Source organism: Archocentrus centrarchus, chromosome 20 (genome assembly GCF_007364275.1).
Source record: "Archocentrus centrarchus isolate MPI-CPG fArcCen1 chromosome 20, fArcCen1, whole genome shotgun sequence".
NCBI lineage: Eukaryota > Metazoa > Chordata > Actinopteri > Cichliformes > Cichlidae > Archocentrus > Archocentrus centrarchus.
In genome coordinates this window covers 29,651,662-29,666,898 of record NC_044365.1, presented here as the reverse complement: position 1 = coordinate 29,666,898, position 15,237 = coordinate 29,651,662, and the positions used below count along the sequence as shown (strand labels likewise).

The 15,237-nt window shown below is 39.2% G+C and overlaps 1 protein-coding gene across 2 annotated transcripts; it reads right to left on the bottom strand.

Moving 5' to 3' along the window:
- Positions 1-1,917: 1,917 nt before the first annotated feature.
- pign (phosphatidylinositol glycan anchor biosynthesis, class N) lies at positions 1,918-15,136 on the bottom strand. Of its 2 annotated transcripts, XM_030756861.1 has the most exons (29): positions 14,845-15,136; positions 14,201-14,504; positions 13,972-14,093; positions 13,727-13,825; positions 13,369-13,475; positions 12,903-13,027; positions 12,610-12,740; positions 12,376-12,495; positions 12,232-12,272; positions 12,078-12,137; positions 11,841-11,933; positions 11,665-11,720; positions 9,700-9,778; positions 9,237-9,419; positions 8,993-9,132; positions 8,555-8,654; positions 8,288-8,380; positions 7,888-7,979; positions 7,369-7,474; positions 7,149-7,257; positions 6,839-6,941; positions 6,623-6,725; positions 5,729-5,815; positions 4,184-4,239; positions 3,642-3,717; positions 3,220-3,293; positions 2,913-2,955; positions 2,710-2,762; positions 1,918-2,590 (listed from the first exon to the last, which is right to left on the bottom strand). In XM_030756861.1, the coding sequence occupies exons 2-29, from the start codon at positions 14,425-14,427 to the stop codon at positions 2,467-2,469; spliced, it is 2,802 nt and encodes a 933-aa protein (XP_030612721.1). In that variant the 5' UTR covers positions 14,428-14,504; positions 14,845-15,136; the 3' UTR covers positions 1,918-2,466. The 2 variants fall into 2 exon arrangements, 1 of the variants encoding a protein (XP_030612721.1); XR_004021613.1 differs by lacking the exon at positions 1,918-2,590 and having other exon boundaries at positions 3,642-3,658.
- Between the last annotated feature and the right edge of the window lie 101 nt (positions 15,137-15,237).

Genomic DNA, 15,237 nt, shown 5'->3' with positions numbered 1-15,237 from the left:
GTGTGTGTGTGTGTGTGTGTGTGTGTGTGTGTGTGTGTTGCAAGAAACCACCGTCCACTTTGCATACAGTCTTATGTGTGCTCTGTCAGAAACAGGAGGTTACTGCAAACACATGTCAGTGCACAGAACCACAGGGCTGGTTACTTCCTCCTTTTCTAAATGCACTCTGCACTTTGCATTTGACATTTCAAGTGAAATGTTGTCAATAAGAAAATGGTCCAGTGTGGTTTACCATTTTAATGTAAATAAAGAGAAGTAAAAAGCATTATGAAATGCTGTTATGTACCTCACACAAAACAAACAAAAAGACATTTCTGAATTTAATGTTGATTCATTTCTTAAACTTTTGCAACTTAGAGTGATACCAACTGGGATTGGACTACAACCATACAGTTAAGTCCATTAATATTTGGACAATCAAACACTCAAGATGCAGTTGAGATGCAGTTTGCTCAGCTTTATAGTCAAGGGGGTTTAACAAAAGTATTGCATCAAACTGTTTAGGAATTACAGCCATTTTTCATACTTAGTCCCCCATTTTCAGAGGCTCAAAAATATGTGGACAACTGACTTATGAGTAGTTTCATTGCTTTATTTCGTGAAAATTTAAACTGAAAAATGATTACATGCGAATCCAACTGAAAGTTGAACTTTCCTTTGGTAGCTGTTATGAGGGTCATCATTGGGATAAAAAGTAAAAACAACCTATCAGAGAAACGGCAAAACTTTAGGAGTGGCCAGATCAACAAGATGCTACATTCTTTAATAGAAGGCATGCATTGGTAGGGTCATCATCACTAAAAAAGGCCTCAAAGACCACAGATTCATAGCTACAGCGCAGTGGATGATCTGTCTTGGTTATTAAAAAAAACTCTTCATGAGGCAGAGAACACAAACAACCACCAACTGCAAGTGGCTGCAACATCTCAAGGAAGGGGACACAGTGTGTGGTGATGTCCAGAGGTTCTGGAGTTCAGAACAGTCAATGACTGCAAAGGATTTTGACCCAATTATTGAAAGCAATCCTTATATTTGTAACAATTTTCATTTATCCTGGCATTTTTCTAAAAACGGCTGTTAAAGCCTTTGAATTAAAGCCGAAAGTCTTAACCTCAGTCACATCCTGTTTGGTTTAAAGTCCACTATGGTGGTGTACAGAGGCAGAATTACAAAAATGTTGTAACTAACCAAGCACTATTGAATCTGAGTGCAAGACTGTAACATTTGCTTTTACAGTAGTTAGACAAAGTCATCTACTGGCTACTTCAAAAGAGAAGTAAGTCAGGATGTGGTAATGCCAGCTGTGATGTTGACAGATTTGTTTAGTTACAACAAAATGCAAAGACAAACAGCTAGTTATGACACACAGCACACTGTATAGTGATTCTAATGTCAAGGGAGGACTTTGTAAGCTTTTGAGTTTGCAATGCAGCCAAAAACAAAAATATTTATTGCCATATCCAACACCTCAGTTCACTTTCTCACACAGGAAAACCCCCCCCAACCTGACCACAAACCTAATATGAAAGCTGCAAGCCCTTATCTACAGCAGCAATGGTTTATGGCTTCATGTACTTGATTCACACACTAATCACATGATATGATTTTTATATATATATATATATATATATATATATATATATATATAAATATATAAATAGAGAGAGAGAAAGAGGTTGTTGACACCACACAAAAAATTATTCTTTATCACTTTTATTTTTGATTATTCATCTTTATTAATGAGCACTGTTTCAAACAATCAAATGCTGTCTTGTTAAAACATGATGAAAAATTTACAATTTACAAGTTCTCACATGACCATTTACTGGCACTTAATTTAATATATATATATATATATATATATATATATATATATATATATATATATATATATATATATATATGTAGAGAGAGAGAGAGAGAGATAGCCAAAGACTAGTCAAAATAAGTTAAAATATCCCTTTTCATACTAAAGACGTGTATTTTAGGCAGCTTTGCAGAGTATTGTGTTACAGACTTCAAGGGTTAGCTGGAGCCTATCCAAGCTGTCATAGGCCAAGAGGCAGAGTACATCCTGGACAATGCTCCCATATAAAAAGTTAAATATATAAATTTGACTAGCAAAATATGTCCAAAGTGTTGTGTTACTTAGATACAATCCCATAATATTATGTTGGAAATCAGCACCCCTGGCAAAGACTCAATTCTCAGTCAAATGTTCAGCAGCCCTATAAAAGTTCACAAATGAAATAAAGACTGAGTGCATTTGTACAAAAGAAGACAGTGCAGCACTAATCAAAAGTCAGGGCACTCTGTAAAGATGTACTGTTAAAGGTATTACACAGTACTGTATGGTATACAGTGTCCTGAGATCCTTTTCCATGTTAAGTTAAGTCCAGTTAAATAAGTGCATTGTTAAAAACCTTGTTTAAGGAACCTATGTGTGCACACGTCATCATAAGTTTACTAGGGGAAATGCATCTTGTGTCGCCTCCACAGAATGAGTCTTCGCGAAGTGATAACATGTGTGACCACACTCAGCAACATAAGGAAGATTGTCATTGACATCACTATCACATAGTGACTAATGCTGCAAAAGATAAAGGAAGTTTAAAACATTGTAGATGCAACCATATGCAGATAAAAGAAGCAACAGATGTACTAAGAAATGAGCCAAGAGACTTGCAAACTATATCCCGGTTTAATTACCTTGTACCAATGTCCAACCAGCTGCCATAGTCCTGCACCATGAAGAAAAAATGCTGAGGGGAGCAAGAGTGAGTTAAAATATATGCATGAGTCTCAGATGCAGTTTACTTAACAGTAAAGGAGATAAAATATTTTATCTTTTTAAAGACCGTAACAGTGTGAATCAACATTAAACTGACATTAAAGGCCAAGAAATGCCTTACCAGAGCCATTAAGTCAGAGATAACCAGGACGATAAGGAACAAACTAGATGAAAAATAAAAGATAAAGAGAACAAAGGACTTTAAAAATTCGGGCACACACACTGGACAGTACGTTCAAACCATTTTCAATCACAATGAAGGAGAAACTAGAAGATAGTGGGTCATTTACTATAGTTATTTTAGCTGGCTCATGGTTTAAGATGTGCACAGAAAGAATCAGATCAGCGATCCGGGGTATCCAACAAATCCAAAGAGTTTACTAAATTTGCACTAGTATGACATTTTAAATGAGGAAGTGAAAAGTTACCTCCTTGATGATAGCTGAGTTGTAACTTGGATGGTCTCAAATGTACACATGACTATGATGAATGGAATGATAACCTGGAAGAAGAGATGACAATATAAGGAAATACAGGCTTCTATGAATCCCTCTAAATAAACACAGCTCATTATGAATAATAATGCAAACAGTTCTATTATAATAAATACCAAATATACAGAAATAAATGAAATATAAGAGAAATGTTGGGACTTTGGGAGGGGGTGGGGTGGGGGTCATGGCTGAAAAAAATTAACATGAGTGAAAAAAAAAAGACTTTTTAAAGCATATTTTAGCGTATTTCTTAGGCAGAATATGAATAGATTATGACTAGTCATAATGTGAGAGACTACTTCCCCTTTTGGTGCAACACAGCATATATCATAAAGTAAATGTGTAAAACACAGTACCTTCCACATCATTAACCCTCCCATTATGAAGGGGTTGAAAACAGTGAGGAAACAATAAACAGAAGCTGGGTCAAAGCTAGCAAAGAGAAACAGAAGCACAGAAAGTGACACAAGTCTAGATTTTTTTTACACTTCACAGAAGAGGAGGACGGATCTCTTGCTGTAGAATACACACTAAACATACTCTATTTAATGTAAAACAATCAGTAACACACAATGAGACACACTGCATATACAAGTAGTTTATCAGAACTATTTCCTCTTATTTCCTTCCTGTATGACAGACAGCTAGTAATTACAATTATACACACACACACACACACACACACACACACACACACACACACACACACACACACACACACACACACGCACACGCACACACACAGACAGACAGACACACACCATCAATGACACAGACAGAAATTCACACAAATACACATGATACTGCAACCAACCCCCTTCCCAGAATAAAACTTCCTGCCATTCACCGCAAACACACACACACACACACACACACACACACACAAAGATGAATATACCTGTTTATGGACGCGATGTTTCCTGTGCCAAAAAAAGCTGTTATTATAAAAAATACCTGAAGAAAATTAAGTCAAGGTACCGCCCGAGGTAAAAGTGACAACCTACACACACACACCATTATACACTTCAAACATCAAAAACTTTTATGTTAAATTTTTTTATAGTAAATCTTATTTGATCAAATCTGCCCTGAACATCACGCTCAGACTCTAATGTGGCCAAATCGCCTCTGATGAGGGTTTTTGTGTATCGGTATCGGCCCGATCCTGGCCTAAATTACTGGATCGGATATCGGAAAGAAATAAAAAAATGCAATCCGATACATTAAATAGCGTTTCGCTCACATTTGCTGCACTACAGTGTTCTGTCGTCGTCTTCTTCTTGTGGGTTTGCGGTTGAACAAACCAGCTTAGACCTGCATTACCGCCACCTACTGGAATGGAGTGGGGATCAGGAGTTAGAAAAAAACCCTCCTCAGATTCTATTAAGTTCTCTTTTGACACTGAGCGATCATCGCTGACATGTTTTTCCGCCTCCACCGCTCTCTGCGTGTTTGTGTGTTGTGCTCGCTGTGCTGAGAATTTCAGCTGTTATTTTTTCTCTGCTTCAGCTCCCGGACATACTGCCAGCGAGCGCAGCCTTCCCTGTCAAAATATTTTTTATACTTTAATCCCTAGCTGTGACTAAATATAGACCTGCAGTAGAAACCTATTTAGGAGAATGCTTGTGAATATAAAGCATTACAAGATTATCCTCACGCAGCCCCCAGTTTTTCAACATAAACGCTGATAACACAATAACAGCAGTCAGCTGATTTACCCGCAGCCTGTCTGCACAAGCGCAAAGAGGCGGAGCCGGTGAGCTCAGATGGAGCGGAAGGAAATGTTTTTCTAGGTCACCCCTGTAAGCACCATTAAACCTTTACTGGGGAAAAAGTGGAGGTCCTTCATCCACCACCTGATCAGTAAGTGAAGAAAAGTGAACTTTGTAGTTGCTCCATCCACCCTGTTTGTTTCACACAGGGAAAAACTGCAGTACGGAAGTTAAAATATGCAGATGAACTGTTAATACGAAAAAAATATTTCTTATCCAGTTACTTGGGTAATCAATGTAATAATAAATAAAATACTCAGCTGCTAAAATAATCAATAGTTGCAGCCCTAATGAAATTTGCAACATGACATAAGCCAGTGCATCCCCGTCTCACATAGAGCAACAGGATTCAGGTGATCGAGCGATTGTTGTAAGTAAGTAAAGTTTATTTATATAATGCTTTTCACAGACAGAAGGGCGTTGTACAATAATTAAAACACAATATCAAATTTTGATATTGTGTTTGATTTTTTTTTTTGTATGTGTGAGAGATTATTGACTTATGTAAAATTGAGCCAGGCATTTAAAAACAATAGAAAATTTTTTTAAATCGGTATCGGCAGATATCCAAATGTAAAATATCGGTATCGTATCGGACATTAAAAATTGGTATCGTGCCATCCCTAGTTTTAAGCAACCACCGTTGTTGTGAATGCTCTTAACGAGGATACAAAAAAATATGACCTTCGGATATCATCCAGCTTCAGCTGTCGAATCTTGGCGATGTCGATGTTTGCAGAGAAATCGATGGTGGACAACTGGAAGAAACAAACAAACAAAAAAAAACATAAAACAAAAGCATGTCTGTAAACCCAGTCACAAAGACACACAGACTCAGAGACCCTACATAGATATGTTGGGCTTTTGTGCAAGAAAACAGTATGTTATTATGATTTAATAGGAACAAAACATCTGACATCTCAATGAGTGGATAGGAGGAACACTTAAGATTGAACATACATAGATGTTACAGAAATTTTCTTAAGAAAATTTAGGCTCAGGCTGTTTGGGGATTTCCTGTGACGCAGTGAGCATTTCTTCCCCTCTCGTCTCTTTTTATTCCCCATGCGGTTACTTCTGCATGTCATTAAATTATGTCTTTTGTCCCTCATAATTTGCATTTTCTGTGTTCTCTTGCTACACTACTCCTACTCATCTCTTTCCCCTTACCCTCCAACTGCTCAGGGCAGATGGCTGCCCCTTCCTGAGCCTGGTTCTGCTGGATATCTCTTCCTATTAAAAGGGGAGTTCGTCCTTCCCACCGCTGCCAAGTGCTTGCTCACATCATCTGATTGTTGGGGTTTTACTCCCTAATATTATAGGGTTTTCATGAGGTGACTGTTGTTTTGAATTGGAACTACTGTATATCAGTAAAAGTGAATTAGATATGACCTTCACAATTAAATACATAAAATTTTCACAAATCCAGCTGAAAAGGCAGACTGACTGACTGAATACATGGTTTGTAGTTATTTTCCATTACCAAGGGAAAAAAATGCATCTCAAAACTGATGCAGTCTACACTACTCAACCAATACAAGCTTGGAAGCAAACAATGGATCTACCTCTTGCCTGCCAGAGATCCCCTGAGCGATCAAAGCTTCCTGTTCAATGTTAATCCACGCAAACATTAACCAGGATAACACAGTGGGGAACAAAGCCTCTGATCTGTGAAGGAGACAAAAAAAAAAAAAAAAATAGAAACGATATCATTTTGTAGCTTTGGTGTGGCAGTGCAACTCTGCACCAGACACGATTGAACTGCTGGTGGGTTGTCTTACCCGGTGCTGAGCAATAGGTAGGTGGAGGTGAGAGACAAGAATATGCTGAGGAGGCGATGAAAAAGTCGCGTCGAGCTTAGCAAAGGAACGAATGTAGAAGATGCTGAAAAGAGAAGAGTTGGCAGAGGTGTTTCGGGGCTCAGAGGTGTGATATTTTAATGTCATCTGAGGTGTATCTTACATATGCGATCAATATTTAAAAATTATACATAAATGATAGATCAAAGCAACTACAGCCCACCCTAGAATTCTTAAGATGCTGAATACAAGCGTACCCTCCCTACCTTGTGCCCACTTGCAATCAACCCACCTAATGTGCTCCAGCTGATGATCTGATTAAGGAGAGGTAGGCCCTGTTTCTGCTGTAGGCTGGAGTGTGTGAGGGATGGCATGTACGCGCACACGGCAACATGAAGCATCTGTTGAGTTTGACAGGTAATCAATTTTTTTTTTTTTTTAGCAAATACAGTGATGCACAAACCCAAACACACACTCATGTGCTTACCCACAGTGACACGTGCTGTAGTTACCTGTACGACAAACTGCTGTCTGTCACCAAGGTGCAGCGGTGTCCTCTGACGCGACGACCAGAGGTACGAGGCTGAAGTGACGAGAGCAAGCGTACCTGCACAGGTACTGAGTTGACAAACATGATTTGTTACTACATTTTCAAAGACACTGTGAAGTTTGTATGCACAGCATGTTGAGGAAAGATAATCCTACAAATCAGTTTATTTGAACAAAGTTCCTTGTTTTCACTTCTTATTTGAAAAAAATAACAACCTGGGGCTTTTTGACAACTTTTAACAAGTTAGTGTATTCATTTTCCTTTGACTGGAGTGGGTGCTTATGGCACCACAGTTTTATATATGGATGACTATTTGCATCACTATGATGTTGAGTCACATTAGTCATCCTGATCTCTTCTGCAGCTGTTCTGCTTTATTGTAAACTAATCAAGCCTGATCTGGCTTCAGTTTGTCTCTTCCCACAATAGGACGCTGTGGTAAATATTCTGATAAATACATACAAATGAAGGAAATACTCACACCAGATGTATGTTAGGCTCTCTACCCACAACAGGCATGAGGGGAAAAAGAGCTAAACACAGACAGCCCACAAACCAGCTCAGTGAGCGTGACTGCAGAGGAACAGAGACAGACAGCTTATTGACAACTTTGTGATATTCACTACTGTGTGAGCACATTTAAAAATTATCTTTGTAATAATCTACTGCCTCAGGGAAGCTGTAAGTGGAAGAAAATGAATGGAAGGCTTTCTTACTCACGGTCGGGGATGTTTTTTTTTTTCTTCTTTTAACTATGTTTACTTTTATATGAATTCATATTGGAGAACTTCCTGGAGATACTGTTTTCCATGACTAAACAGTAGTGCATATGAAAAGTAGCAACTTTTCCTGGTTTTCCAGGAACTGTGATAGCAAATTACCTTAGCCTTGCAGAAAAGCCCTGACAGGAGGGGCCAGAGAGAGAGAGCGGTCAGGCCTACAGTCAGCATGGCGCGATGGAAGAAGCTTACCACCTGGGGGCAGCAAAGAAAAACAGCCGTGGAAGAGCCAGCATTCTTTCTTACAGTTAATGATCCACAAGTGAACAAACTGGAGCATGCATGTGGAGGTCAGATAAATACTAATGAGTAATTCTGTGCACTAATGCAGGAGGATGGCTTTAACGTAACAAATCTAAAGACACCTACGAGCAGCTCGATCCCAAATGCCACCAGCAAAAAATAGCCGAAACATTTCCACAGTGGTAGAGAAGGAGCCGTCCGAATCAAATCTGTGAGCGTTCCAGACCTAAAAATAGATCACAAATGAGATCATTTTTCCTGTGATAAAAGAATCAGAAGAAAAAAAAAAAACCTTCATCCCTAACATGAATGGATGCAACGTCACTTCAAAGGATCTAATTAGCACTTCACTACACCTGTGCCAGATGTGCGTGCATGTCTGTGTGAGGCTAATACGGTCCAATGAGATGCTGCTGTATTCACCGACTGATGTGATCCTTCTGGATGTGTTTTAATATCCTGGTTCTGTGGCAGCAGTTTAAATAGGCTGAATGCATTTGAGCAAATCTGTCTAATATTTTTTTTGATTTAGTTTGCACTATTTTTAATGTGACTGTTACTCACTCTTTAAGAACAGAGTACCATACAGGGACAGGCAGCAGGCAGTAAATATAGTAGGTAATGGGGCTTCTTTGAATAAGCAGGAACAAAATGATCACCACGGCAATGCACGTGCACAGCCTCGCCAAATTCCGGCTGGGAATCTGCACACAGAGGAGAAACAGCAACTTAACAAGACATCCGAGTTTTCCAAACTTGTTTGCTTGGAAGGAGTCCTGAGGGATTGCGCTCTCCTCTCTGTCCTAACCTGTTTACTGAGATTAGGATGTCTGTTGAGGCTCGCGTGAGTCTTCAGTATGACTAAGACAACGTATGAAGTCCAGCCTACAAATCCCAGCACCACACTGCAACCAAGGAAGAATCTGTCATAGGTGTGGTAGTAAACCAAGCCTTCCAGAGAGTGAGATATCAGAGACTGGCACAATGAGATCTGACAAGAGAGAGAGAAGAGGAGAAATAAAAATCAACATAAGATGGAAAAAATAGAAATAATGTATATAGCTCATCTGGCTCCCAGATCTTAAGGTATAACAATAATTTCAGTTTTGATGAAACGCTGCATTCAAGTTAGCGGTTAGCTTCTGAACACAGCTTTAGTAAATGTTTTCACAGATTAAAAAAAAATGAATTTCTTGAAATTGGCTTTACATGCATTGTAATAGTATCAATATATCTATAAGTCACGGACCAATTTTCCCCTTCATACTCACAGCATCCTCATACTTCTCCAGTTGAATCATTATTCGGGCCTTGTGGGTGAGTTCTGCTTGTTTTGACTCAGTCAAGAGTCTGGGAAGAGAGGGGGAAAAAAACAGTGGAAAAAAGATGGAGTATGTGGAATGCAATTTAAATATGGCCTTGAATATGTTTTGATATTGGGCACATTCTTTGCTTTCATGCTTACGTAACCTCAAAAGTTAATCCAAATGTCACGTTGCTTCATTTTTTTATGGGTCTACAAAAGAATTTATTGAGATCATGCAAACCGCATCTTCAGAAGACTTGGGATATTTTACAGAATGCAATGAAAATAAAAATCTGTGATATATTAATTCCTGTTAACTATGATATAACTGACAAAAAAATAGATTTTCAACAGTTTTGATGACCAACTTAAGTGTATTTTGTAAATATAAACAAATTTAATATGTAATGGCTGCAACACACTCAACAAAAGATGGGACAGAGTTCAAATAAATTCAAAAAGTTCACAGAATATTCAAGTAATGCTGGTTTGGAAGAACCACATTAAGAAGGCTAACTGGCTGGGTACAAAAGCAGCGTTCATCCCGGGCTTGGCCTTTGCAGGAAAGGTGAGTGTTGGCTCATCCCTTTGTGCCTTAATTTGTGAGTAATTTCAAAAGAAACATTTCTCAACTCAAGATTGCAGAGAATTTTGGTCTTTCAACATCTATAGTACATAATATTGTGAAAAGATTCAGAGAATTCAGATATCTCAGTAGATAAAGGTCAAGGTTGAAACCACTGTTGAATGCATGTGAGCTTGGAGCCCTCTGCCTTAGAAACCGTCACACTACTGTCACTGAACACAGCCCCGCATATTAATTCACACTTCCACTTGTTTTCGAAAAACAACCATCTGGGTTACTGTCAGCAAAAAGTGCAAAAGCATCTGTGATGGTAAGGGGGTGCAATCAGTGCCCCACAGCATGGGTGAGCTGCATGTGTAGGTACTAATGACTGAGGCACAGAGTGCATGCTGCCAGGACAGATCTACTTATTACTGAATCAGGCAAAGGTGACCACGGGCTGTAGAGTTAAATCAAGCAAGAATTAAGAGAATTTCCAATTAAAAAACTACAACAGGGCAGCACGGTGGCGCAGTGGTTAGCACTGCTGCCTCACAGTTAGAATACCATCTGGAAGGCCTGGGTTCGATTCCACCTTGGCCCAGGCCTCTCCCTCTCTCTGTGTGGAGTTTGCATGTTCTCCCCGTGCTTGCGTGGGTTTCCTCCGGGTACTCCGGTTTCCTCCCACATTCCAAAGACATGCACTTACTGGGGTTAGGTTAATTGGCTAATCTAAATTGCCCATAGGTGTGACTGAGTGCGTGAATGTGAGTGTGAAAGGTTGTCTGTCACTCCGTGTTGGAGTGACAGACAGCTGGCGACCTGTTCAGGGTGTACCCTGCCTCTCGCCCTATGACAGCTGGGATAGGCTCCAGCCCCCCCGCGACCCTTAACAGGATGTGCAGAAGCGAATGGATGGATGGATGGATGGAAAACTACAACACTTAGTAACCTCAGTTCCAAAAGTGATTAAAAAGTGCTATTAAAAGGAAAGGTGAGAGAGCACAATGGTAAACGTGCCCCTGTCCCAACTTTTCTTCCACGTGCTGCAGCCATTGAATTCAAAATTTGTGTATATTGACAAAAAAAAAAATTAAGTAGGTCAGCAAAGCCTTGAGAATCTTTGTACTTTTGTCATTTAAATAAAGATTCACATGAATTAATATATCACAAATATCCCAACTTTACTAGAAATGGGATTTGCATAAAAACACAGTATTATAGTTTTTTTCTTCAATAACACTTTTAATCCACTCCCCTTACGCTTTGCATGCTCACAGTAAACACAGCAAGCTATGATGAAATGCAAATGTATGTGCTTCACTCACTTTCTGACAGAAAAAGTCTTCAATTTATTGTACATACTGGTAGGAGGTGAAGAGGAAAGACAAGGTTGTCTCCTTTTTCTGTGTCATTTTCACCTACAAATAAACACACATATAACTCAGTCACCAGTGTAGATTACGGCGTCATATTGAATAATAAGTGAGACGTCAGATAGTTGATGATCCACATATTAGCTAAAGCAGATGCTGTTATACCTTGAACTGCTCCAGGACTTGAATAGCATTAGTGTACATGCTCTCAGCCTTGAACTGGTCGCTGTTGTTCAGGTAAGGAAGGGGTAACACACCCTGAAAAACAAATACACACAAAACATGTAATAAAGGCTCGAAAATTGGTTTGTGATTTTTACAAAGTATTGTATGATGAACAAATCCAAGCACAGAATTTCTATTAAATAACTGGCTTTGTCTTTATTTTATCTCTGGACTTACAACAGAGTTAACAGGAATGGGCACCCCAATGAGAGAAGCCATGAGCGGAGCAATGTCAGCCTGCCAAAAAAAACCATAGAGATATACAAATATCACACTTTAATCTAACTGATGACAGGAAATCATTAAAAACTGCCATTGCCATGAGCTTTACCTGACTGACATCAACTCTACGAAGATGCTCCAGTTTCCAGTCTGAGAAACAGTAGGACAAATCAGCACAATCATTTAGACTCAATAAAACTGACAAATTGGAGGAGAATCAAAAATTAAATCTTAAAAACATTTTTGAGAGTACCTTGTAGGTACCCATTATTGTATGGCTGGGGTTCTGAGACTCTCTGGGCTTTTTGAACCCCAGCTCCCCACACCACTAAAGGGGTTAGCGTCTCAGAAGGATGGCCTGCACCGTGGGAACCTGGAGGCACATGGACAAAAACATGCTAAAATACAAAACCGTGACAGAAAAACATAAATCACATGTTGATTTTTTTTTTATTTTTTGGTCACTAGCAGGCAGCAAGAAGCTTACCCCAGTTTGTCATGCCATGATCAGAGGTAAATACATAAGCTGTTCTGCCATCATTACCAAAGAAGTCCTCGATTATAGACACCACCTCAGCTAAACCTGCATCTACTAGACCAATATTGTCGAGATATTCCCTGGAAAATAAGACGTAATCCAAGACAAAAATACAGCTAGGTGAGAAAATGCTTATTTGGATGAATTTGTTAACATGATTAAGAACTGCTGCACATTACGTACAGATATGATTAATATTTCCAAAGGCAAAAAAAAAAAAATTAGCAGCTATTTATACTCACTGTGACATTGGTCTGTGAGCGTGTCCATTAGTGTCAATTCCGAGCAGATGCAGGAAGAAGACATTTTTATCCTCCAGTAGGCTGGCCTTCAGAGTGGAGTTGGACTTTGCTGACTTAAAGAAGGACTGTTAAAAAAAATGTAATAATTTTAGGCTTATTAAAGGGATCCATGTGGGGAAATCCTCACTAACAGCACTGATGGATTCTGTGCTATGGTACATTCATTATCCGTGTGTTTACTAAAAAGCCAGTGGGAATGGCTCCAAGTTGCTTTAGATTTCACTACATGACCACAAATTACATGAACATGACATATATACAATATCGATTCAAAACAAGGAAATATTGTCTTAGAGTAAAACCTACTAGATTATTTACAAAATGTGTTTTTGTGGGTAAACCTGTAGATAGTATCAATAAATTAATCATAAAATTGATCTTTAACGTTAGTACTTCCACTACATACTTTGACTTGAGTGAACACCCAGGTGTCCAGCTTGGATGCATCTGTGGAAGCAAAGTCCTCTTCCGCTGCCGGGTATGTGTGGGTATACACATGGTCTCCAGTAGCGCCTGAAAGAACCACAGCAGGAAACATACTTGTTCAGATATGTTATTCTAATATAATCTATAAATTTAACTAGTAATAAGAGATTTAAAAATATAATAAAAACAAACTAAAAAAAAGGTGTCATTTATTCAGGTTGTTTAATACATTTCTGAGACTAAATTAATGAGTTTTATTTATTTATTTTTGATTTTTTGTGATTTTGTTGCCTTTTCTTCTGTGTAGGTTAGCAGTTTGGTTTGTGATGCTTGTGTACCTTTGGCAAACATAGGCAGGATATCAGGGCTGCCCCAGCACCAAGTGTGTCTGCTCTCATTAAACACGGAGTCAAACTCTACAGGATTTTCCTTCCAGCCTGAAAACATGCACAGAAAGGGCTGCAAATGCAAGGCAACAGTAGAATACTACAGAGAAACACACAAAAGCATATGGGAGAAAAATCACTCCAAATCTCTGATCAGTTCTCCTCCTACTATATAAAAAACAAAAACATACACCCACCTTTAGCAACTGCACTAACGTCCTCATAGAAGCCAGCGATGAGAGCAACATGACCGGGCCGAGACTCGGTAGGCACACGTGTGTGTGACACACCCCAGGTACCCTCGTCCTCTATTAAATGTCTGAAATTGGGAAGCAGAAGCACATATGCCCATATAAACACTAGGTCAGTAAAGAGCTAGCTTTACTGACTACATCAAAGTTCACTGCTTTATATCAGTTTCCTGACCTCAGGTATGGTGTCCTGGATGAGCCATTGGGGAGCAGTGTGAAGAGACTGTCTGCTCTGAGACCATCGGCCACCACTAACACCAGTCTGGAAGCAGGGGGTGCCAGGGGTGTGGAGTGGGGTGTCATGCCGTGGACCAGAGGAGAGGTGAAGTAGATATCAAAGATAGAGACGAAGAAGACCACGTGGACTGTCAGCCCAACCAGAAAGAAGGTGATCATTCTCATTTTGAGTGTCAACACCACACTGGCTCTGAAGAACAACTAGGGGTTTACTTGAGGACGAGCAGGGGAGATTTAATTCCCTTGGAGGTGAAAAGAGGTGATAAGAAGAAGAAGGAAAATCTGAGGCAGGGAATGACTGAAGACATTAAATACAAATCACAGTCTGTCTTTACATTCAGGATTAAGAAGTTAAAGCCAATAGAGTGGGCATTAGAAGGTTTCAGAATAATATAGGCTGGTTCAGTACGTGCCCTTAAGGGCTGCTTAATCCTTCGTCCACCATATTGCCATTAATCACTGTGCAGAAATAATTACTTTAATGTTCATTTCGGTATATTTTAATGGTCCAGCCAACTGAAAATAGTGAAAGCTAGTAACAAGAAAGTAACTTAGATAATCAGGCAATGAGAAAAGTCTTACCTGCATGTAAAGTCAGCTGATTCTGATCATAAAAACGGGGGATAATGTTCCGTTAAAGAATGAATGAGTGAGCAGACCTGTTTTCTACAACTACTACTACCGCCACCACCATTTCATACATTCACTTGGTAGACACACTGCTTTTCGCTTCCACTCTTCGTAGATCAAAAACTACATGCACAGAGAAGCAGACAGATCAACGTTCTGTTGTGCGAAGCGAGATCAACCTAAAACCAAATGTCCCTCTGTTTAAGAAGATTACTATAAGAAATTCAGGTAGGATGAGCATTCACTTCCTTGTTGTGACTTGGTTTTGACGTTGTTCGTTGACGTGGTGGTTTGTAGCTGCATTTTGGGTAATGTAGTTTGCTTTTTGGGCGAGATTATACTTGA

What these genes read in the sequence shown, in the direction of transcription:
- pign (XM_030756861.1), bottom strand. Translation starts at nt 14,427, where the DNA reads ATGAGAATGATCACCTTCTTTCTGGTTGGGCTGACAGTCCACGTGGTC. An exon ending in TGGAGAAGTATGAGGATGCT is followed by an intron (nt 9,420 to 9,699) that starts GTGAGTATGAAG and finishes CTCTCTTGTCAG; the next exon opens with ATCTCATTGTGCCAGTCTCT. An exon ending in GGATCTCTGGCAGGCAAGAG is followed by an intron (nt 5,816 to 6,622) that starts GTAGATCCATTG and finishes TGTTTCTTCCAG; the next exon opens with TTGTCCACCATCGATTTCTC.